Here is a 25,615-nt window from a genome sequence, read left to right as displayed (position 1 = left end):
AAAACAGCTTTCTAAATACAAGCCTGCAGCCCATATACCAGCAGTTATAGAAATGGTGGAGTAATATTTGGCTTTCTCCCCTGCTCCAAGCTATGCAATGTCTTAATATCTTGTAACCAAGTGAATGCTGGGGTAGATTTTGGGATGGATGAAAAATATAGCTTATTCTCCTGAACTTTGTGAAGTACTGGATCAGTGCTTTGGCAGAAAGATAACTTTGTAATCTGAAATTATTTTGTGGTGAAATTTGGTGAAAAATTATTAGATTCCCTGCCCTTTTCTGTCAGTGATAAAGGACAGGAACTTTTCTGTCATGAGCCAGGAAACATTAGCTGAAGATTCATGGAGCATGGGAGAAACTCTCACTCCATGACTACAAATCTCACCCATCTTCTACTAATAAAAAGTTATGAAGGAGATTTCAGCTGGAATTTGGATTTAAGTGTTCTTTATGTGCAGGTGATTTCTTTCTGCAAAAGCCTTGGTTTACGAAAGTATTTGACTGTTCTCTGGTATTTAAACCTGGATACTGAATCCTGACCCCTTAGGAGCTTAAAATCAGATTTAGACTCTAACAGCCTGCTGAGCCAGAGCTCTGAAGTGGAATATTCTTAAGGAACCAAATTCTCTGCTGGTGTGAATAAGCAGCATCCCAGACAACATCAAGTCAATAAAGCTGTGTGTATTTTATGTCTGTGGAGAGTAGCAAGACTGTCAGATGAGTGGCACTTCAACATTTTCAGGGTTTCAAAAACAGTTAATACATTTCTTTTTTTCCTCCTCTAGTCATCTAAAGAATTGAATAAAAGGTATATGAAGTATGGGTTAAGTGCACTGTAGTGAGTACTGGGCCTAGCATGCTGGATGCTTCATTTAGTATTTGCAAGCTTTGAAAACACACTGCTAATATTCATAGCTACTTTTATAAACCTTGCAAATAATGAAATTAAGTGAAGAGGTTTTATACTTGTTGCTGTAACTGACTGGTTTTGAAGTGTTTTGCACATGTTCTGTAATACATCAATTAAACAAATAGCATTTTAAAATGTCAGCTCAATTTTAAATCTCTATACAGACATTTTTAAACAGATGCTCCTTGTAGTTATTATTATACACACATATACTAAAAAGCATTTGGACCATGCTTCCATCTCTTAGAGATCAGTAGTATGTTCTTTTTTCACTAGTCTGGTTCTGTATTACCTGGTCTCTGAAAGGTTATAATGCAATGTGTCAGTCACATGGCTGGGGTTGTTGGACTGTATTTCTGAATACAACTGCAGAAAAAAAATGAGATTAAGTAGCTTTCAAAAGCTTACCAGGAGACTATGGGCTGATGTTTTCCCATGCCTCTTCATCGGCACTGCCTGATTCAGCATGTGTCAGAGGGCTGGTGCCTCATAACAGCTGCATCCTGGCCTGCCTGCACATACCAGTAAATACATACAATCACAAACAGTTCTTTGCCATGAGTGATTTCCTCAAGGGAGTCATTTTGGTGAGACCCATTCTTTATGAGAGAAGCGTTTGATCGTAAGCCCGTATCCCCCCAATAGGTTTTACAAGGTGAACTACAAACGCTCAGACATGCTGGCTGCAGGCTCCTCCTATGCAAGCCCCCCAACGTGCTTTGCCTACACCACCACCACTGACTTTGCCCAAAGGGCCTGGGCGTTGCGCAGTGCATATCAAACATACCTTCATCAGCGCTGCCTCAGCCGTCACAGCATTACATATGCTGACATGGTCTGGGGTATAACAATGACATGAGAGTTCCAGCTTGCAGTCAAATTACAACCCCAGAAGAGTGGTCCGAAGACAATGTGCCAAACACTCCTTCATGGTTCCTATTAATCTGCAGAATTAGGACTATAAATTTGGACTCACCTGTTGTAAGTCAAAATGTGAGAATCTGGCCACATATCTGCACCTAGTTTATTGTGTAATAGAGCAGGTATAATGGGACAAAACAATTTTCCAAGGCTCTCTGTATACTTGGTCTTTACTTGTTTACTTACACACACTAAACTTAAAGTTTATTCTGTTTTGTGCATGGGTTTGGTTATTACTTTACTTTGGTAATACCCGACTTGCTAAAAAAGGTTAAGAACAAGTCTATATAACAATGCATGTTTTTCTAAAGAAAGCATGTTTTATATTTATTGTGCTTTGTTAAGATTATGCATAATTAACTACTTTTGTGACTGAAAAAGAAGGCGAGAAAGGTAAAACTCTGTTGCCTTGAAAAAAATAATCTTTCAGTTCCTTGAAGCTGCTTCTGCCTCAGAGTTAAAAATATGTTGGGTTTTTTCCTATAATGAACTCATCAAGTATGGGCTAATTAAGTGGAATCTATGTTCCTTCTCCGTTTTTTTTTTTTGCTTGTCACAAGCAGCTGCTTTACATTACGTCTCTGGAGTCAGCTGCTGTAGTTTAGCTCTAAGGTTTGTAACCTTTAAAGGCACTGCGTTAGTAAGTCTGTACCCTTGTGCTCTTGGGAGTCTTGCTGTGAACTGCAAATCCTCACGTTCTCATGGGTTAAGCGTATACAGACAGTGTGCACTCTCCCTGCGCTCCTGATCTGAAATTGCAGTATGCTCTAAATGTTCAAAATCAGGGAAACAGCTTCTCCTTGCATGTTGTCCTCAAGTTCATGGGCAATATTTAGAGAAGCATACATTGCGTGGTCTTTGCTTCTGGCCTTTGGAAAACTATGTGATGCCACAAGGGATTTATACAGACAGCTATGTGTTTTCTTCCAAATAGGTTACTTTCTGCAATGGATACTACCCTCTCTTTAGAAAAGGTGCCCAGTGCATTTTCACTGTTTGAGCACTACGCGGACAGTCTAGGACAAAGCAACCAGGACTCCTTAAAACATGTGGCTGGTAAGAATCTCAGAATATTGTCTTTACAAAAGCTAATGTTTTGGCAATGCTTTGGAAATTTCACGAAGCTAAAAACAGAATCTGAGAAGTATAAATTTGCAAACCATGTAATTAGTAATCAGAGTTGAATGTAAAATGAAGTCTAATTGTGCACAAGTGTTTGGCTTATAGTAGGGCACTAAGATGAGCAACAGAGAGAAGAGTGCTAAAGTGGGGGATTCTTGCATCGTTTCAGATATCTGTACCTCAGACTAGCAGAAGGTCTCTTTCTGTAAATCTCTCTAGGCTAAAGTTGCTGTTTCCTTGCAGACAGGGACAGAAGAGGCAATCGAAGGGTCTCCTGAGCTGTCTTCCCCTGAGGGGGACAACCCCAGCATCGCTGGTGTGGGGAGGAGGGTAGGGGGCTGGCTGATGGCTGAGGTCCCTGGGATTGTGGCAAGTGAACAGAGGCAACTGAAACTTCATGGAACGTGAGGAGAAAGTGGTTAACTGTAGCTGGAAATAGCCTCTGCTTCAGAGGGCAGCAGTGAAAATGGGGTAATAATGGTGTTTATTAATCTCTATCTGATATTACATGTCCTGTAAAAATCCTGCCTATGTAGGCTTTCTGCTCTGCCTGTACATAGACCTATAGAAATTATCTGGATCTGGACAGCTGTCAATGAAGAAATTGTCAGCACCAATTTGTGGATTCATTTTCCTCATAATGGGGTCTCACTCCAGTGTTTCTTTCTCAAGAGAACGTTTGTTTAGGGATCTTGCATCTCACTGTCATACTTTGTTACCTTCCATTCACCATCACGTGTACCACCACTGCCATAGTCACTCTCTGGCTTTTCAAGCAAAGCCTCTTTCTCACATGTTTGGTCCCAGAGCACTGGAACTAGAACATCGGTTTCCCTAAGGTGATTTGTTTCCTGGCTGGATTTTCAGGTGCCTAAGGGACATTGGAGAAGTGCCGTCTTGTGCAGACTCTCCAGTGTCTAATAAGAGCTGGGTGCACTCAGCAGTGTCACTATGGGGAGATCATCTCTCTCCTCCACTCCACTACTTTTATTAGACATAGAGGAACTGAATTATCTCCGAGACTTTACCTTGCTGTCAGATTTCTATGAATTTGCCTGTGGCATTCAAAAGTTCTCAGGTGAATTTGGACAGGCACTTGTGCATACAGTGTAATCTCAGTGTCACTATTTAGCAAGTCAGATAAAAAGATCTTTTTGTAACCCACTCTCAGTCAGAGTTAACTGTGGTGCAAATGTGCTATGTGTCTTGCTTTAGTTCTTAAAATTCCTCTTGCAGTCCCATGGTTGCAACCATTCTTTCCTCCTGGGCTGCTAACTAGTGGCAAGGTCATCCAGGAGGACAGACCCATTTTGTCATGCTCTATTTCCTTTCTCACAAGTCACTCTGTTGTGGTTTCAGCCCAGCCAGTAACAAAGCACTACCCATCCGCTCACTCACATCCCCCCCAGACCCCCCCCGCCCCCGCCACGGAGTGAGATGAGGAGAAAATATAAAGAAAAGCTTGTAGGTCAAGACAAGGACAGGGAGGGATCACTCACCACTTATGGTCATGGGCAAAAGACAGGTTCAACTTGGGGAAGAAACAAAACCAATTTAATTTACTACACATCAAATCAAAATAAGGATATCAGGAAGTAAACCCAAACCTTAGAACACCTTCCCCCACCACTCCCACCTTCCCAGCTCAAATCCCAGTTCTCTCTCCCTCCTCCCCAGCAGTGCAGTGGAACAGGGGATGGGGGTTGGGGTCACCTCCCCACAGCTTGTCTCTGCTGCTCCTTCCTCCTCAGGGGGAGGACTCCTCAGTAGTCCCCTGCTCCACTGTGGGGTCCCTCCCACAGGAGGCAGTCCTTCACAAACTTCTCCAGCGTGGGTCCTTCCCACAGGCTGCAGTTCTTCATGAACTTCTCCAGTGTGGGTCCTTTCTGTGGGCTGCAGTCCTTCAGGCACAGACTGCTCCAGCCCGGGCTTTCCCATGGAGTCACGGCCTGCTCCATTGTGGGGTCCTCCCCAGGCTGCAGGTGGGCATCTGCTCCCCTGCTCCCCTCCATGGGCTGGGGGGGACAGCCTGACGTCTCACCACGGGCTGCAGGGGCATCCCCTCCTCCCCCGCTCCTCCTCCCCCTCCTTCCTCACTGACCTCGCTGTCTGCAGAGGGGTTTCTCTCACATTCCAATCCCACTACTCACTGCCGGTTCCCCTTCTTAAATCTGTTCTCCCAGAGCCACTACCACTGTCGCTGATGGGCTCGGCCTGGGTCAGCGGTGGGTCCGACTTGGAGCTGGGGAAGCTTCGAGCAGCTTCTCACAGGAGCCACCCCTGTGGCCCCCTCCCCTGCTACCAAAAAAAACCCCTGCACCACACAAATCCAAAACACACTCCAACACGTTTTTCCCTAAACTGCTGAGATCCGCTTTTCAGTTTCAATTACATTAACTACTGTGTTTGCTGAACACCAAATGGCTCCAGACCAGTTTGCTTTGACTAACTGGAAATGAATGACTGTCCACTAACAAGTGACCTTCAAAGCTCCTCATCCTTTATACTTTCTTCTCTTTCTCTTTCTAAAATACCTGGGTTTCATTTTCACTTCCACTACCAAGTATTTCAATTGCTATTGTGTTTTTTACTTTTGTGAGCAGCAGACAAAATATATATAATTTTTTTTCAAGAGTACACCCTTCCTGAAGGAAAATAGAGGTAAATGCCTACACAAAACTTTATTTGGAATTGAATGCCTTGAGTACATCATTTGTCACATACTGGAGGCAAATGTCAGACACTGTCAGAATTTTTTTTGACTGAAGCCATTTGATGAAATACGTGTGAATTTGCCATGTTTCTCCAATCCACTTATTTTCCCTTCAGAAAGTGTAGTCTTTTACAGAACAATTTCATAGAACTTTATTTTCACCACTTCAGAAACATCTTTCCTTCAAAATGCCCCCCATTTCCAAATTTTCCATATCCACTAGTGAAAAGTGCTTTTCCCTCAAATTCTTCCTCCTTTCATGTCAGCCACCCTCATTAACAAATTCATAAGCATAAAAAACACTTGCAGCATGCCACTGAGCACATTGGAACCCAGGCTCTGCCACAAGAAGAGTGGGAATAATTTAAAAATGGAAAAATTATTATTTCCAAAGCCTGCCATGCATCCTTCCCTTTTATACCAGAAGGTGAGGACCTTTGCTTATTGTAACAATCTTCCATTAGAGTCACAGAGGTATGTAACTACTCTCTTTCAAGTCCACAAAGCCAAGGAAACGTTATTTCTCATTACATTGGAAGGGGCTAAATGTCCATAAAAAATTTGGGATTATTATTTTTTCTCCTGGGGGCTGTGGAGATTAGGTAGCATGAAGGAAAAAATTCCTTACACTACAGCACTTCAGTGAAAAACTGAACTGATGAGATAATGTCACACTGTTGCAAAACATGATTTAGTCAAACTTGTGGTGCAAATATCTCATTTCTTTGACTAAAATTCATTTAAAAAAGGGATCATCACTTTGATAACATATAAATGTTCTCCTTCTGAAGAGAATAGTTCGACTTCTTGCTTTGAAATGACTTCCTTTCGAAAGTTTGTTTCATATTATGCAAAAGGAAATTAGAAATCAAATGTTTTGCAATGTTACTGAACTGGATTTTGATATTTTTTTTTTCCCAGAAGTTTCATTCATTAAGCTAGCTTCTATTCAAATTTGGCATAATAATAAATCTTGCAGTTGTGGGGTTTCTGTGATCATAAATAGCGGTTTCTAGGCAACTTCACGGGGAAAAAAAAAAGCTGGTTTCCCCACTGGGTCCACTGAAAGGAAGTCTTTTCCTAAACACGATCAATTTTTAAATTGACCAACTCTACATGCAGTCAAAAGACAAAATGTGGATTGTTTTTAGCAATGAGAAGGATAATTTTTTTCAATGGGAAGCAGATGTAGTCCAACTGTACTGGTAGCTGTCTGTATAAATCATAAGGAAACAGCCAGCATCTGCATTTGCCTTGTTCATGCCACAGGGGATCATCATCATTACTGTGAAGATAAATGAAAAAAAGCAAAAGCTTTTTGCTGAGATTCTAGGAGAATTCATGCAATATGGAAATTTACTGGGTGAAGAAATAGAACCATGTCTTTTCATTCCCTGCAATCACTTTAACAATGAACATCTTTGGGGGCTTTTTGCCTCTTTCTCTCTCCTCCCTCTCTTTTAAGCCATAATCGTAGAGGGGAACAATATCTCATCAGGGATGGATCTGTGCCAATCAGGAGACAAAGTTTATATGAAATGTGGGGAGCCTTGGAGGTCTTTGAAGCACTCTTTGTGAGGGATGCTCCTGGTTGTCCCATGGGGTTCAGGTGCTTTGGCAGAGCTTGGATTCACCAGTGCACCAAGGATTCTCTGTCCACTGGGTCTGTGGGGAAAATGGCCATGCCAGGCAGGAGCATCTAGCTGTGCAGCTGCAGCAGGAGTCCACCTCTGGGGAAGGGTGGACTCAAGGCTGCAGGTAGCCTCCTGCGCTCCAGTGTTGTTAGAGCCTTCTTCTGCCTAAAGCACATTCCTGCTGCTGTCAATGTCAGTGGATTTCACACACTGCATGAATCCCTTCCTAGTGTGGCAGGTCCTTTCCCCTGCCAGCCTTTCTGGGATCAGCCATATATGTCTGTCTCTGGAGGAGGCTTTCTTCCTCTGCAAGCTCCCACTCCCTGTCAGTGAGCTATCCCATGCTGTTTGCTACAAACAAGTGCTTTCAGTCTCCGCTTTCACGGGCTTCCTCTTCATAGGGTGTTCTCTCCTCTGGTGCCTGTGCTGCAAGGCAAGGTCAGGTAATGGAGAAGACAGTCACCCAAAGGAGCCTGTGTTAGGCTCCAGGGCCTTCTGGCCTTTCTGAGGAGGTGTCCTGAAGTCATCAAGAGTGTCTTGGGGTTTCAGCAGCATGTGCGCCTCAAAGTGGAATGCAGAGCTGGAGAGCTCTCCCTCTGACCTGAAGGGAGCAGTTCACCTGGGGAAAGGAGAGGGGTTGGTGGAGCTGTATGACAGCTCTGTGTGTCCAGGATTGCCATAGCCCTGGGAGGCTCCCTGCTGGAGATGGAAAATGAACAGCCATGCTGCGACTCATCTGCATGGTGGTCCTGCCCCATGGGGAAGGACCCCAAGAGCTGGGCAGGGTGTGGGCACACACTTTGCGCTGGGTTCAGGTGGTCCCAGTACTAGGACTGGATCTTATTCTGTCCAGACTGTGAGGGAAATGGGCAGATTCAAACACTGAGCAATTACTTTACTCTGTTCCTAGTTTAGGAGGACCTATTGCTCTAAAACTGCACCAGTATTCCATGTTTCATGTACTTGCTGTACTTGTTCTGTGGAAATAAGCAACCTGAGTGAAAATAAGCAACTGGCTTGCCCATGAACGTGTAGGTAATTTGGCTGAAAATAAAGGAGTGTGAATAACAATGGGAGACTTTCCTCTCAGTCCCACAGACACCGACTGTCATACCTCAGGAACCAAACTCAGCCACCAGCACCTCCATTGCCATCTACTGGGCTGTGAACGACGGGGACGCCATCGACTGCTTCCAGGTCTACTGTATGGAGGAGCTGCAAGCCAGCAAAGATGCAGAGGGTGCGTAAGGTCTTGCCTTCATGATGGCAGTAGTCCTTTCTGCTCTGGGCTGGGGTCAGTAGAGGGGAGGCCAAGCTACAGGGGAGGCCACAGGATGCAGAGAGAAGAGGAGCTGTGAAGACATCATGCATAGAATTAAGGATGGGTAAAGGTTGAGGACAGCATGAGGTAGATACCATTCCTTCTTCTCCCCTTCATATCCCAAAATGCAAGATAAATATCATGGTCTGTAAAATGCAGGGCAGTTGTTTGCAGAGAAGCAGCACCATCCCTGTTGAGCTGCCCTTTTATTAAGTGGCCTGACCTTCAGAGAGGATATGTCCATGCTGCCCCATGGGTACTCGTGGGGACTGCAGATAGAGCTCCTAAAGGGATGGGCTGCATCAGGTTTTTAGGGCCCTGCATGTACTTTGGAAATGTGTTCTAATAAAAATAATGACAGAAAAAGACAATCAGTATCTCCACGTGTAGACAAAGATTTTTTTTCAAAATGACATTAAAATATTTCAGATGTTAAATATGAAGTTGAGAAAAGAGGATTGAAATGCTCATTCATTAAAAAGCTCAGACTGATCATAAAGTCACTTAAGCTCCTGGGCTCTGCACAAATACATGTGTGCATGTGTGTATGTGGGCACATGTGTGTAGGTGTGTGCATGCTAAAGGATGCTAAGGGCTTTTTATAATAGCTAATTTATAACTAAGGACTATAAAGTCCATTATGACAAATTGTTTCGTTATAGAGCAGTGAAACCAAGGTTGATAACTGCTGATTGTATGTCCCAAATTTGCAGTCTAGTTCTCAGCAGGACTGAGAGCCATAATCTCCCCTTGCCATCAATGGGGTTTGAGTGCACTCAACTCAAGGGCACATCAGAAACTTTGTTAAAACTGAGTCAGAGTAAAATACAGAGATCTTGGCTAGTAATGCTTTCTGGATTTTTTTTAATTGACTGGTTTTTACATGTTAGTTGAGAGGCACAATTGTGGGCCCTACCAGTGCAACACGAGTGTGACATCCCATGCGTTTGTGTGTTTTCCTCCTAGCTTTGGTGGAAGAGTACAGAGTGACGGTGAAGGAGAGCCACTGCATTTTGGAAGACCTGGAGCCAGATCACTGCTACAGTGTATGGGTCATGGCTGTGAATGGCACAGGCTGTAGCTTACCCAGTGAAAAAGCCATTTTTAAAACCGGTATGTACATATTTTGGCATTTGATTAATATAAGCTTCAGGTCCTTAGACGAATTCTAGTCCATAGCGTTACTGAAACAGAAGAAACGGCTTCATTTAGCCCATCTAGCAGATAGCAGGCAACTCACAGTTTTTTCCAAGATACAGCAGCATGATTGCTCCTGGGAGGAAACTTGAAGGCATTCAGATTTGAAGACATTTCCAGTTTTGGGCCTCATGACTAGGGCATTGGGATAGCACATTATGAATTTCTCTTGTGAGTGCACTGCAATGCTCTGGGTAAGCTCTGGGAAAGCCACTCGGCTGCTCCCTGCTGCTGCTGTTTCTCCTGTGGAAGAATGAAGGCAACAGCTGCATTTTTTTGCCTCTCCCGTCCTCCTAAATACATCTATGCTGCATTGATTCAAATTATTAACTTTTCAAGGGAAGGCCTGCTTCAGCTAGGTTACACGCTGCGTCTAGCTCAGTGGGACACAAATCTCAGGTGTGGCTGAGATGCTCTGCTGCTGTTTAAGTGGTATAAATTGAGTAATTAGATGAGTATTGTTTATGAGCTTAATTTGACTGATTAATTTTTTTGAGCTTTAATTTCTTTAATAATTTGTATTGACAAAACTATTGCTTCTTGAATTATGAGCAAGGTGAAGCATCTTGTGTCTGAGGCCCTCTTGTCAGACAATTTTTTTAGTGCTACAAGATAAAAATAATCATTCTATTCTTGCAGTCACAAAATACAGTCAAGAAAGAGTATTTAATAATTTTGTAATGAAATAACTCCATACAACACTGAGTATATTTTTGAAATCACTTGGCAGCAACCACAGCTTCAAGCCTTTTGCTTAATCCACTAGACTTCAAATTTGTTAATAAGTTCCTTGATATTCAATTTGTTATTCATATTTTTAGCAAAGATTACCTTCCAGAGAATTCAAAGTAGAAATTCAGATTTTTCAACAGTGTAATTGTGTGCATGGTGCAGAATTCCTGCAAAATGGTCAAATAATAATGAGTTATTACTAGCTAATAAATCATAATTTAAAAAGGGGTTCTCACCTCTCTGAAGCCATTATGTTAAGAACTGTCTTTGCCTTTTGGCATCAGGCTCACCATTCTTTTCCCAAAATCACAGCATTCAAAAGAGATTGATTTCCTGGAGTCTTTGATACCTTCCTTTAGCCTGTTTCTTTAAGAAAACAAATAAACTATATCAATTCAGGGCCCATTAAACACCTTCCCTCAAGCTGAAGTGAACCTTCTCTGGGAGTGCACTGAGCCCCAGGTGGACTTGTGGGGACAATGCTGAGCACTGACTAGCGCAAAACTGCTGCATCCCATTAACACCAAAGGTGGAAAGATGAGCACTGGTGATGGAAACCAGTTCTTCAGTGTGAGCCCAGCTACTTTGATATAAAGCTAGAATACTTTGATTCTTCAAGTAGCCCAGTGAACTCAGAAGCAAGAATTTAGAGTTTATTATTAGTAATTCAGATTAAAAGTTGGCACATAAAAAAAAAAAAATTTGCTGTTGTATGCAGTTACGGGAACATACACATTAACAGCAGATCAAAGCTGTGCCTCTTCCAGGTATTGGGAACCCCCACAAGATTTCTGTGTTGGAATTGCACCCGTGGAGGTGGCAGTGGGCCTGGGGAACTGCGGGGAATGCAGGCGGGTGCTGCTGCAGCATCCCTCCAGCACCTCCTGTCTCCTGCTCCTCCACCTCCCAGACTACAGCTTGTCCTCCCCTGCCCTCCCCTGGGGACCATGCTATTCCTAAGCAGTATTTTCTGTGGGGGAAGGATGCTGAAGGCAGCAAGTATCCCTCTATCCCCCCTCTTCCCTGTCCATCTCAAACTGATCTCCACATGAAGGCTTTTTTCTATCCTAAAGATATAGGAATGAATGCACCTTCTTCTGTTGTTCAAAACCTATGTGATTCTCACCCTGTATCTGAGGGACAGAGTAAGAACTTACCGGTTTGCGCTCTTTGGCTCTTTGCCTCTTATAAGATCACTTATGTAAGTGCTGGAATATTACAAGAACATCAGATATATATTCTAACTGCAGTTAATTTGTTAAAAAAATTTCAGAAGCACAGTAACACTTTTTCTGGTATGCTCACTCCATCTACTCTTTAGACAGATAATTTCCAATTAAAAAAAAAAGCTTGATGTCTTGTGACATACTGTTTGCACATACATAAATGTGGGTATGTGTGTCAGTTTTTGAATGCAGGTATTAGGGGATTTAGCTATTAATTTTTCATTCTTTAGGAACAGATGCATTTAAAAACAGACAATAATCAAATATGTCAGAAGAGAATTAAGGGATTATTGCTAAGGGAGCTACACAGATCTATTACCAGATGAGAATCTATCCCACGGGTTCATTGTTCTGCTGAATACCTAGATTAGCTGTTCCTGTAGTAAAACATCAATCTTAACCTGAATTGCTAACCTCCTGATTTTCACTAAACCAGGAAATTGATATGTACTTGTGGGGATTTTTGTTCCTTTTCTACTAATAACAAATTATTTTTTTAAAAGCAGAATGTATCTGGAATGCTTGTTGCAGCTCTGTAAGATTAGCTTGTCATAAAATTGTCTAATTTCTACTTTTGTCTTAGGCCTCCTATTTGGAACCAAACCCAATCTCTTCAAAAGCAAAATAACTTTCTATGACCTTTTTTTAATTAATAACCTTTCTTTTCAGGATTGATATTAAGACTTTTTATGTGATTTTCAACAACAGGTTGTAAGGTTCGTTTATGTTGTTATTCCCTGGAAAGGGAAAGAGCAAGTGAATACAACTAATCCATTTTCAGCCTATGTAGTTGGATGTGCAGTTTCGCACAATAGCTTTTGATTACTTGCATTCAGTGCACTATTCTACATTCCATTTTATGTCTTGCAGTTGGGTCTGTAGCTCTTAAGCTGAGGCTCCGAAAAAAAGAAATTACAGTACCAAATTTTAGCATTGCAAAAATAAACAGGATATAATTAAGCAGAAAGTCAGCATCGCCCTGTCAGTTCTGCAGCAGCATATTTGTTTCTGATGCAGTTCATGCAGAGACTGCTGAGGACAGGATTGAGGTGATGTAGGGAGAGCTGTAGGCAGTACGTCTTGGTGCCCTGCTCCTTGAAGATTAGCAGAAATGAGGAAAATGTGCTAGAGGAAAGGCATAAAAATCTACACGGGCGTTCTAAGGATGTGCAGAAATGCACAAATACTCACAGCGACTGTCCTAGCGTGGGATGGGGGGGTGTCCCTACAAAGTCGCCCTCCGCCATTGAAACACAAACAAGCAAAAGATCACTGCTGGACGGGCAAAACTAACTATCCCATGGGGTTTTAGGGACGTGACTCTTCCTTTCCCTCCCGAGCATCCCCCTCCAGCTGCTGGCACCCTCTTCGCAGTACAGCTGACGTGTTCCTCTATCCCCATGTCCCCAGCACCCGCCGTCCCCACCATCAAGGCCGAGGACTGCATGGTGTGTTGGGACACAGCCACCGTCCGCTGGTGTGCCGGCTCGGCGTCGGCGGAGTCCTTCACCCTGGAGTACTGCCGACAGCACTCGCCCGAAGGAGAGGGTCTCAGGTCAGTGCCGCGGTCGCAAGTGCCACTCAGTCGGATTAGGCAGCCACTAATGAGCGTCCACCAGACCACGGGTCATTACGCAAGATTTTATTCTGCCTTCAACCACGCAAGGAAGAAATCTGCTTCTGCGTGCCGAGTTACAGGACGGACACTAATCTATGAGATTAGTCTGAGACATAAAAATACTTCCTTTTTATTCTGCTTAACCGGGCAATCCCTTTCATTTGGGGCCAAAACCCCGGCGACATTGCGCTGCCTGCAATCAACCAGAAGTTTCAGGGCTGTGCTGGCCGGGGAAGCAATTGCTGTCCTGCAGCTGCCACGGCCCCAGGCAGGGTAGGGGAGGGCAGCTGAGCTCCATGGGAGGGAGTGGGATGGAGAAGCCTGGCCCAGTTTGCTCTCTGCTTGGGGGTGAACAAGATAGGAGCTGGCTTGGGGCATAGCAAGGGTGATGCAGGTGTCCCTGGAATACTGGTGACCCATCTGCGCTGTCTAGATGTGTGGGCAGGTGCTTCCCAAAGCACAGCTGAGCTCAGCACTGCCCAGCTGTGCAGGCATGCCACAGGGGTCAAAGAGCAGCTTTGAAATTGGGGGTGGTGTCTGCTTATGCCAGGCCCTCTGGTTTCCCCTACGCTAAGTCTGTGCTGCGTAGATGAGAGGGCAAGGAGGGATGTAGGCACCACTGAGTCATGAAACCATGCACTGCATTGAAATGAAGAGAAAATTATGTGGTGCTCTGTATGTCTTTGGGGCTTGGGTTTTTTTGTTTATTTGTTTTTTTAAAAACAAAGACAACAATATTCCAGCAAAATAGAGTTGCAAAGGTCTGAGAAGCCGGGGTGGGGGGGCATGGTTAACTTGCCATATCGGACCCTGAGGAAAAGCCTCAGCCCAGCTGAGTTTGTCATCTTCACCTCCCCGGGAGCCTGATTATGGTCTTCACCCCAGGGGCTAGTTCACAGGGACTTCATGGAGATGTGGCAGAGAGGGAAGAGGTCCACCCCCTGCAGTCAAAATTAGTTAAGTGGACTAAAGGGTTCACAGGTTTCTAGTAGGCAAGTATGACGGTGAAATTGTGTGTGCTTTGCTCCTTACAAAAGTAGGCTAAAACTTGACATAAAACCAATGTGCTGCATCAATGCGATCAAGGAGAGGTCTTGTCCAGCTCTCCTGCCTCTTGGAGGGCAGCCATGACCTGCTCTGTTTCATACATATTTCATGAGGCCATCAGGTCCCTGTCAACCTGCCAAAGTCACTGTTGGTCAGGGATAATGTAGCTGCTCCCAAAACCTGTGCTGTGTGTTTGCCCTTGTGTTTCCTTCCTGTTAACTGGAATTGCTTCTTTTTCTCAAAACTGAACCAGAAAGTGTGCCAGTTTCTGTAATCCATGAGTGAGGTGTCGATAACACCAAGCAGTTTTCTTGTGTGGTCTGAACTGTGGCAAAAAGCTGCCAGAACTGACCTATTCCCTTTCTCAAGTGACTCTGTGCAAAATCTAAAATGTTTATAATTATACTGAGTCACATTTGACTTTTTGGCCTCCCTTTCGGCAGAAGCTGGCCTTTTACTGTGATAACTGTGAAAAATTCCCATAGGACAAAATCATGAATTTTCTCAGAATTACTGTAGTTTAAATTTCTGTATCTGTAGAAGGGCTCTGACCTCTTTTTACAGTGTCAAAGACCATCTTTTACCACTTATTTTCCCTCAAAGCATTGTCCCACTTTCCTTTTCCAAAAGCAACCCCTGGAGATTGACCTCAGAAGCTTCTGTAATGGCACAGGATGTTTCAGTGATAATTTTTTTTTTTTTTAAGATTTCTATACAATTTTTTGCATAAAGGCAAGGAAAAAAGAGCCTGCTGGTAGACAGAGCATGCTGCCTGTATTGCTCACATCCAAGGCCCCCAAGGTGCAAGTTAGGACTAGAAATCAATTCCTTATGTAGCTGATGTAGTGAGAAGCTGCCTGCTGGAAGTACCTGTGGCGAGCTTAGACTTACTATGTCAAGTACCTGTATCAGGTGGAATAAAACTGTGTCTTTGTGCACACCTAGCATTTGGGTCTGGAAATGATGTAGTTTCTTCTGGTTGCTTTCCTTGAAAGCTGGGGGTTTGCCCTACACAAGTTTCCTGAGCAACACTCATCTTGGGGACCAGCCAAATGCAGAGCCCGTTGACAGAGAGCCTGTGCCTCTCATGCTTGCACCATCCCTGTAGCTGAGCGATTTGCCAGTCCCTGGGTAGGAGTTCAAACACATTTATCAGCAGCCCTGGAAATTTCATACAGCTGCTGCTGCGGGCAGAGTGTAAAAGCAGAGGTTGGGGAAGGACATCCAAGGGAAGTCCTGGAGAAAGCAGCATGGTCCCATCCCACAAGGCTGCTTTCATGGATGTCATTCTGGGAACCCACCCAGGGCAAGGGACACCACCAAGGGAGCAGGCAGGGAGAAATGCCCCTGTAGAACAGCCAGAGATGAGTGTGGAGCCCCTGGTCTGGGCTGGCCCCCTGCAGCCTGTTACAGAACCACAGGATGGTTGAGGTTGGAAGGGACCTTTGGAGGTCATCTGGTCCAACATCCCTGCTCAAACAGGGCTACCTAGAGCCAGTTGCCCAGATGGCTTTTGAATATCTCCAAGGAGGTCCTTGAAGCATGTCTGGAGCAGTCCCAGCTCCCCAAGGAGAGAATTTGAGGCACATCTGGAAATAAATCCTCATTTAAAGTTTCCTTCTAAATACCATAAACCAAATCTGGTTTTCCCTCTGGGTTCTCTCCCCTTGCCAGCTTGCCACCTGAGGGACATGGTTTCATACCAAACCATCTTAAGTCTTCTGCAGCAATGAGTCCCTGACCTGCTGCTGTGGTTTTAAAGCTCCTTCCCGGGTTGATTCTTTTTTCAGAATCTTTATGAGGCTTTGAAATGTTTCCTTCAGTTTCCAGAGCTCTGCTATTTTCTTGCTGTTCAGCCTCTGTGTTGAGAAGTCAATGGAGCTGTGGGTGGAAGATGGAAAACTGCGAGAAATGTAGTCCAGGGATTAGGTGTGTGGGCTGTTCAGATGGAAACCATGTATCACGTCATGAGAAATCTGTAAGACTCAGGGAGGCAGAAATTAGTACAATATGCAGTGAGTTCGTAAAAGTGGAAGTGACTGAGTGTCATCCTCTCCACCAATGCGAGACTGGCATTGCTAGTGACCAAAATTTTCTGTCTACTTATAGAGCAGGTCTAATGCTGGAAAAAGGAGAGGAAGCCTCCCTCCTATTGTGTTGCCTGCACGACTGTCCTGCCAGCTCAGCATATAAGGTGTGGAAAACAGGGAATCTTCCTCCCCTCTGGCTGTGCTGGGCTTGCCATCTCAGAGAGCAGCGAGGACCATTGCAGGTGGTGCTTTGGTGATCTAACCCCAAAACAGCCAGACCTGGGACAGAGGAGAGGAAGGGAAACATGCACAGCTGGGAGCAAATTCAGAGCTATTTGTTCTTTATTTTTAGCTTCAAAAACTTTTTTTCTGCTCATGGTGCACCCCTTTTGTGTGCTTCCACACGTATCTTGAGAAACTTGCATACTTTCAGCTCTAACTCCACATCGGTGGTACCAACACAGGTGCTGTTTCAGTGGGATATTGGGGGTGGAAATGACATACAGCAGAGAGGGTGTTCTGAAACACTGCAAGGCATTTCATTTGCTGGGTTCATGCAGTATTAAAAAATACCATACAGACATTGTTTCCTTGAAATAAATGAGGATACTGATGAGAGAAACATGCATCAAAACACAGCATCAGATTTCCCTAAAACCAAGAAAATCACAAATTTAACAGACAAATGCTACTATAATATTCCTTGGCAATTTAAAGGTGAGGAAACATAACTCCGTTCAGTTCTGCTTTGAATAGCACATACCTGAAATTTGGAGACTGTATTTTGAGACTTAAAGATTCCTTTTATAAAGAGAGGGATTAAGAGGAGATACTTAAAATATTTAACTTCAGATGTTTCTTGAAAGTCTATGCACTGTATTTTGTAACATGATACCAAGACGTTGTGGGGACAGTGCAAACGTGATAACATTTAGGCTAAAGATGAGGATGCCTCACACTTTAATAACAACATTATTACATTTCCAATCATCTATGAAGTGGGCAGGTGTATTTGAAGTAGAAAATAGCTGACATCAGAAATGTTGTAGGTCTATTTCTCTCTCTTTCATGACCAAAATTACACAGTTCAATACTTAAGGTGATCTTGAGGAAGATCTAGCTGCAATGCTTGTTACAAGAACTCGGAAATGAAACAGGGTTCCCCAAACACAGTTAGGATGCATTTTCCCTTCCCTTCTCCTGTGCCTGACCTGTATGCTGTAAGCCAAGCAGTAATCATACCTTCTCCTCATCCTTACTTTTTTGTCACTGATTGCAGGGTCAACCTCAAGCATGACAAACTACAGTGATTGCTAGGGAGCCTTTGGTATTCATTTTCCCTCTTCACCCTACCCTCTAGACAGAAGGAGAGGCAATAGCAAGACCTATTTCTTCTTTGCACGCAGCCTCTTGTGAGCTTAGACCTGGCTCAGAGTGGTGCAAATGAAATTCCTTCTTGTTGGCATATTCTGTTTCATTAGTTGGCAGCAGCAAGACTGTTTTTTAAGCCTTAATCGTAGCTAAAATTGACAAGCTCTTATTCTTAGGCAGCTTAAATCTGACTAAAATAGATTACCAAGCAGAGAATGCTGTTCAAAAATCTGATCACTGTTTCACTGACCAGATCTGCTTAAAGTCCAGACTTTTCTCTCTCACAATTACAACTGAAAAGAGGCATGCTGTTGCTCTCAGATTTAAACATACAATCAAATTCTGATTTGGAGAATTTCAGATTTGAAAGAGATGCAAGTCTGAACTCTGATGGCTGACCTATTCTGCAGTTAGCTGGACCCCAAATCTTCCCTGAATACCCATGCTCTGGGATCCAGACTCCAGAATATGAATACCCCAGGTCTACTCATTACACCAGAATGTACCTGTCTACTTGCATTTAGAAATAATTTTGTGTTTTATTAACTAATCATCAGTTAAATAGCACATAGTGAAAAAGAAGATCTCCTAATTTCTTTGGAAGGGTACTGATTTACATGGCATTTTCCAGAAGACGGAAGAAGGGCTCATATAGAGGCCATCACTATGCTTAAGACATGTTGACCTACATGATGCCACAAATTGCTTCTGATAAATAGCTTAGCATATCCTCCCTTCATCTTACTTAGAACTATTTGCTCAAAACTTTCTGGTGTTCTGTGCTTCAGATTCACATCAAAGATGTCAGGGTGGTGCTTTTAAGTAACATAGTGGGTGTGACTTTTCTAGGAAGCATGGACAAATTTCTTCGAAGTTAAGTGCCCACTACTTTTCCCCTGCCTTTTCTTCCATCCTGGTTTTCCTTTGTCTCACTTGTTTTATATTTGCTTCCTTGCCCAGTTCCTATCTTGTATGTTTGTTTGACTCATCTTCCCTTTTTCTCTTGTCCTCTATACTCAGATGAGCCTTTTTCCTCTTTCAAGTCTAAAGAGCTCAGGCTGTCATCAGGAAAATCATCAGGTTGCACCTTTTCCTGGAACCCTTCAGTAAGAACTGACCAGCCTGAAAAACTCCCAGGGCCTTGCTGAAGTGCTCTCACAGTTGGGGCTTTGGTTAGTCACGGGAATGAAGCAAACTGTTCAATTGCTACCATGTTTGGGCAACCCACTTCTGTTTACTGCATCAGTTCCAGCATTAATGTAACACATTCCCCAAAGGTGGCATGGCCCTGCACTGATCACGCAAGAGCCCAAAACTCTCTGAAATTCTCTCAAATTGAAAAAACAGATCACAGGAGCACCCAGTGCTTTTTCGCAATGCTTTCAATCACTTTAAATGACATCTGTCAGTAAAAAATGCCTGTTACAGACGAATCAAGATGATGCACCAGTCTTTCCCCAGGATGCCATCCACCTAGACACAGAGCTCTATGTGGTGTTAGCAGGAATTTGGTGTCTGTAGGGCTGTGGAATTTTACCTTTATGTCATAAATGCAGCAGAAGCAGGCACGTCAAAAATCCTGATGGATGAGCACTGATTATTCTTCAGATTATACTGCTCTCTGGTGGGAGATATGGAGAAAAACAGTCACTACAAATTAATAGCAACGATCTGATATGACTTCTGACTTGCCTGCCTTACCTCCTCTGCAGTCACAGTAATTAGTGCTGGAATAGGTAATTTGTTTAATTTAGCTTCCCGTAGAGACATTACCTGCAGGACAGAGGCCATCCTGGGCTCCACACTCAAACCTGAGGTGGAAGGAAAAGTGCCTTGCATGCTCTCGAAAGGCATGTCTTCTGTTCATGAATTTAAATACTTGCTTTGAAGATTCCTGTAAGCATTTCTGGGAGGAAATTATCTACTTTACACAGATAAATAGTCTTTACCTGCAGGCATACAATGCAGTGGGTATATACTGTCTGGCTTAGCTGTTATCATACAAGGCAAAAATGGGGAAAATCAGGATCCAGTGTAAGAATTTGTTAAGCCAATCTTTCATACTCCTGACAATATAGAAAATAACATTGGCATCTTTCTAGCCATCCAAAGCACTTTGGCACTTCAAAGCGCCTGTGAAGCAGATTGAGCGGGTGCTGATTCTTGCTTTCCAGTAGGTGTCAAGACATCAGTGGTTGAGGTTGTGGGGGCTGGAGTTTTGAGGCACCACAAAGGGGACACTTAGTCAAAACAGGGCACTGTCCAAAGGCAGTTCCCCTGCTGCTGCCTCTTGCAAAACCAGCCTGTTAGAGTGCACGGCACCATGAGGGAGACAAAGCAAAGACTTTGTTGAGGAACTATTTGTGAGTTCATAATAAGAAGTGTGTGGTTTCTGTGCAGTCTCAGATAAGGGTATCGGTTGTTTTGAATCTGGAGCCTGTGCCCAGATAGTACAAACACAAGTGCATTCACTGTCATGCAACTGAATTAATTAAAAGTGCTTTTCTTCTTCAGAAGCTTGTTCGTTTTGTAAAGCAGACTTTTCACAGGAGGCAGATGAGAATTTGATTCTGTGCTGCTTGCATTCTTTGTGATGACTTATGCTGCAAAATGAACATAAAGTGAGCATTACAACAAATGACTGCACTGAGTGAGAAGGTGGTACAGGAACAAAAGCCTGAAAATTTGTCAAAGTTAAGGAGGGTCGGTCCCTCAAGTAAAATACCAAAGCTCCTACATAACCCATTTTTTTGTGAAAACAGTGTTCACGTTTCCAATCTGGAGTTTCTCTGTGGTGCCTGTTGTTTCAGTAATCAACAATACTGTTAGGTGGCTTGGCTGTTTACATAAATCAGCTTTCCTGGTTTGGATATCTGCATACATTTTCATGTATGAAAATCTTCAAAATTTGCAGATCTTTTGCTGGTATAAGGAGACCTGAACTGAAAGTATCCCTGGAGCCCAATGTGAACTATTTCTTCTACTTGAGGGCTGTCAACACATTTGGGACAAGTGAACAAAGTGAAGCAGCTCTCATCTCAACGAAAGGTAGATCACCGTTTTCTGATGTCAAAACAATGGGATGGAGGGGCAAAGCAGCCAAAGATGGCATATTCCTCTGGAAATCATACCTGAACTTTCCAATATGAGAATAAGCAAGTTATTGAGGTAAAAGGGACCATATTTTATCTGCTTAAAATTAACACAATCGGGGACTACTTCACTTGAAGTTTGTATATTTATATCAATGTAAAACTGATGCAACCTCAGAAGCAAAAACATTGAATTCTGTCAGAGATATGAAATGATTAAATGTTCTTCAGGGATCCCAGTTTGTTTGAGTTTGGCAGAGCACGTTCTGATAAAAGATGCCATGACCTTAAAAAAAACCCACACAATTAAAACCTTATGGACTTTTGGTTTCAGGGATAAGGAAGCATGCAGAGCGGTTTTAAAATGTAATGGATGATTTAAACTTCAAGGTTTCTAGATAAATAGTGTTAAATCATGTATGGTTCTTTCAAACCAGTCTCAAAATTAAAATTTGCTATTTTGAAAAAGCAATTGGTTGAAAATTATTCAACCTTCTTAAATATGGAAGACTTCTTCATCACCTAGCTACATTTCTGAATATTAGACTGCCGTCCCAATCGGCAGCTTGGAAGATTCCTTGCATTCGCACCCAATTTTTTGTCATTCCTACCTGCCAGCAGACACAACTCTGTTCAGCTAAGATGGCAGTAATTGTTGCTTAACATTTTATGATGCATCTTGTGTTAATGTTGCCAGCCTCTCAGAACTGGTGTTTCTTTGTCATGAATTGTACCAGGAACTCGATTTCGCCTGCTGAGTGACACAGCCCATCCCGCTTTGCATATCTCCTCCAATGCAACAGTGATTCACCTTCCTGAGAAAACCAAATTCACTGGGTGAGTAGCAGCATGACGAGCACGACCACCGTATGGGGTTCAGGATGGGCCCTTCACTCTTATTTTTGCCTATAGGTAGCTTTCACATGGTGCTAACTAATTTTTGTGGAAGAACTGAGTCGCTTCAGTCATGCAGCCTCTGGACTTCATGTGATTGACCCTCATTTCAAGCACTGCAATATGTCAATAAAGCCAGTAGCAGCATTGATGCAGGTGCTGGGAAAACTTCAGTGTCACACTGAGGAACTGCCAGAAAGTTGAAGGCAGCAGTACTTAGTGGGACTGCTGGGTTTGCCTCAGTCCATGGTCACTGCTTAATCCTTCATAGCACTTCAGTCTCAAAGCAATTTGTTGCTGCCCTAAGAAGGCTAGATTTGTGGGCTTATTTTTTAATATATTGTGGCTAGAAGTAATCCATCTTCCATACTTTGCTCCTCTACTGATGGCATTATTGGTAACGTTTTCCAAAGCATCTGTGGCTTTGGAGAACTCAGAAGTGCTCCTGGGATATGTTTAAAACAGTTTTATCAGGCTATCTCCATCCATTGCAAATGTGATTTATTTTTTTGGCATACTGATATCAGTCCCATCATAAACACAGGTCCACTTGTATAAGTTGTGCCACACTGATATGGTTTCTTCAAAGGTAATGAGGTATTACTGTTTTAAGCACTTTTTTTACTCTTACAGCTGAACACACACAAGATGTTTGTCACTGTGCCTACTTAAAACAGCCATACTTTCGGTTTTGAACAAGCCTTCTAAATTTGAGGTCCATTTTTTGCCTCCAAAGTTACCTTTTCCGCCTTTTGCTAGCTTCAAATAATTTTGGGTAAAGTTGCATGTTTTTCACTCCTTAAGATGAGTCCATCTTAGTGCAAAGATTAAATTACTCTCACTGGCAACATTCAAATCTTTGATAAAACCCTGCAGTTAGAAGAACAGTGTGCAATCCATTAGTAATTTTAGGTGCTGCTGCATGACATGGCTGTAAGAAATATCACAATAGGGTTGATCTACTACTACACTCACTTTACTGTACATCTCTCCCACAAATAGGTTTCCTTCAGTCCTGGGTGAACTGCTGCCCGCTCGGGGATGTCATTACTGGGAAATCATTGTCTCTGCCTGCAGAAGCTACAGGATTGGGGTTTGCTATGAGACAATATCACGGAGCAGTGCTCTGGGGCTGAGTGATACTTCCTGGTGCATGCGGTGCTGTCCTACACAAACCAGGTAAAGCTGTGTCAGTCTGGTTGCTTGGGAAGTCACTTGTCCTTCATGTAAATAAAGCTGGCCAGCTTCAAGAATCAAGAGATCGAAAGGGTTCACCTGCTTTCTTTCTGCAAATTTGAGTAATAAGAAAGGCACAACTACAAAGGAGTTTTAGACCTCCTCTTAATTAAAAAAATCTTATCAAGCACCTTAAAAACTAAAATTAATCTCAAACAGACCAGTTTACTGCCCTTCACACAGCCGGTGAATAAAACTTAAAAACCTAATTTCCCACTGCTTTGTCATTCCAGGCTCATATCCTGAACTGCTTCACAAAATCTCAGCAAGTGTATTTATTTACATAAATGCAGTCTTTTTAGAATCTGTTGCGATCTGAAGGAGCTGTCAAGCCTCCATAGGGAATGCCTTCTCCTGCCTTGTCCTTCACAGTGATAGGCACCCACATGCCACTGTGGCAGGACTGCAGGGTGCTGGGGTAGACTTCAGCAGGCCAGTCCCAGGCTGCTTGGAGGTTTGTAAGGCGTAACCCTGTTGGTGGTGTAAAGGTGCTCTTGATCTAAATAAGTGTGCTTTTTTTTAGTGTGAAATCATATAGATGCATGAACATAACTAGCTAAATGAAACATCTGAAATGCAAAGGGTTTTGCCAAAGCAGAGCTCATGCTTAAATCCCCACAAAGACATGTAATAAGAAAGATCTAGATGAATATGCTTACACCAAGTCTGCTTTTATCCTGAGAGTCCACAGATGCCAAGCAAAAGGGCTAATCAGCATGCCAGGCAGGGCTTTGAAGCGATGCCACAATCACTTTGTTTATGTACTGAGCAAAATGCTGTTGCCACGTGATATGCTGCTGTGTGTAGCCACCTGTTAATAGGTGGGAATTAAGCTGCAGGTTATTTCTGGTAAATCGCCATGAAGAGGCTCACTGTATTCTGGTTTCCATTTTCCCACAGCTTGCTTTACAGATTTCTTCACACCGGTGTGATGAGCGATGTCTGTGTGACAGAACACCCAGCCAGGATTGGCATCCTCTTGGATTACAGTGGTGGCAGACTGTTGTTCTTCAATGCAGAGAGAGGACTGGTGCTGTTCGCCATCAGGCACAAATTCACTGACGCTGCTCACCCGGCCTTTGCCCTGGAGAAGGCTGGAGTGCTTACCCTGCGCACAGGCATGGAGCTGCCGGAGTTCGTGAAGCACAGCTAATCTCCTGCTTCACACTCTCAGGAAAACTGACAATTACAGCGTCAGGGGACGGGGAGGGGAAGGGGGGTGTCAGGGAGGGATGTCTAGTTTTCACCGATGAATGCCACACACACAGCTCTCCCCCACATCATCAATGACTGTAGTTAGTGCTCAGCCACGTCATCACCCTGAGCCTGGAGAGAAAATCTACTCCTTCAGATAGAGTGTGCACCTAGTGATATACACAGAAGTGCTTTTCAGGGGAAAAAAAATGTTTTGTTAGATAAGAACATTAAGAGTGGGGGGGGGGGGGGGAGGTACTTTCCCTGTGAAAATAACGACAGTGCTAACTGCCTTTTTAAAGTTGATGGTAAGCCTGTGTATAAAATAAATGCATCTCTCACTGCAATACATGAAAGCCATGATTTTGTCATTTGCCAGGACAGTCGGAGCCTGAATCCAAGATGATATGTTTGAAAAATGTGAAAAAATTTCAACAGCTGAACCATTCTGCAGGTTAATATATCTTGTGTTATTGTTTGCCAACTCTTTTATTTAAATGCACAAATTAAGAAAGCTTGGAAACTTAGAAATCTACATGTTTCCAAAATAAGTGAGTCCCAGACTAGTCTTCATATCAGTCATGTAAAGTTTGAGTATGCAACACTTACCTACCCTGCTCACAGCAGACTAACAGACAGCTACCTGACTGTTGTCAGTAACTGTCTGTGCCTGTAAATAGGTACTCATGAAACACATGTATGAGGAAACTAGATACTAGTGGTAAAAGTCTTCCCTATGTTTTTCATCCTCAATTTGTTGGCTAGGTGGTTTCAATGGTGAAGGAAATGCTGCCACCTGGGACCTTAGAGAAGAGTTAAATTGCTAGCTACCTTCTTGTGTATCACCTCTTTTCCATCACTGCTTTTTACCTTTGCACTTATCGATTTGGTGCTCTGAATTTCAGGCTTGCGGACATTTTCCTGCATCTGCCCCGCTCCCTACTGTTATCTGCACTAGTACCAGCATGACACCAGTGAGGCATGGTGTTTCAAGACCATTGAAACAGGCAGGCTAACAATGGCTGGTGCCAGCAAAGGAATAGGATGCAGATTTTCCCCCTTGGCTTTTTCAAAGCATTTTTCTAAGCACTTCACACATCGGTGGTATGGCTGCCTTCCTGCCTGCCCCAAGGGCTGAACGCATGGGTGCCAGTGGTGCTGAATTCCAGTGAATGTTGGGGCGAAATTAATCTTAAGGAAGGCGGGCATTGCTTTTCATGCTGTGCCTGCTCTGGAGATTTCTGCCGCAGGGGACTACACTGCCAGACTCATTTCTGAGCTCAGCTGAAGAGCTGTACTCCCCAAAGTAAATCAGATTTCAGAAGTCTAATGGAGAGGGTTTGCTTCTGAAGAGAG

At 43.3% G+C, this 25,615-nt stretch overlaps 1 protein-coding gene across 1 annotated transcript in view; it reads left to right on the top strand.

Moving 5' to 3' along the window:
- CMYA5 (cardiomyopathy associated 5) overlaps positions 1-24,615 on the top strand; it is a 48,520-nt gene extending 23,905 nt beyond the window's left edge. Inside the window, exons 5-13 of the mRNA XM_075020690.1 lie at positions 787-809; positions 2,767-2,888; positions 8,392-8,541; positions 9,589-9,735; positions 13,188-13,332; positions 20,758-20,891; positions 21,673-21,772; positions 22,832-23,008; positions 23,966-24,615. Of these exons, the coding sequence (XP_074876791.1) occupies positions 787-809; positions 2,767-2,888; positions 8,392-8,541; positions 9,589-9,735; positions 13,188-13,332; positions 20,758-20,891; positions 21,673-21,772; positions 22,832-23,008; positions 23,966-24,218 (1,251 nt within the window). The 3' untranslated portion in view covers positions 24,219-24,615. The remainder of the gene's footprint in view (positions 1-786; positions 810-2,766; positions 2,889-8,391; positions 8,542-9,588; positions 9,736-13,187; positions 13,333-20,757; positions 20,892-21,672; positions 21,773-22,831; positions 23,009-23,965) is intronic.
- The last annotated feature ends 1,000 nt before the right edge of the window (positions 24,616-25,615 follow it).

The sequence above is a fragment of the Buteo buteo genome, chromosome Z (assembly GCF_964188355.1).
Source record: "Buteo buteo chromosome Z, bButBut1.hap1.1, whole genome shotgun sequence".
Taxonomy (NCBI): Eukaryota; Metazoa; Chordata; class Aves; order Accipitriformes; family Accipitridae; genus Buteo; species Buteo buteo.
The sequence above is the reverse complement of the archived record's forward strand: the minus strand, read 5'-3'. Positions and strand labels throughout refer to the sequence as shown.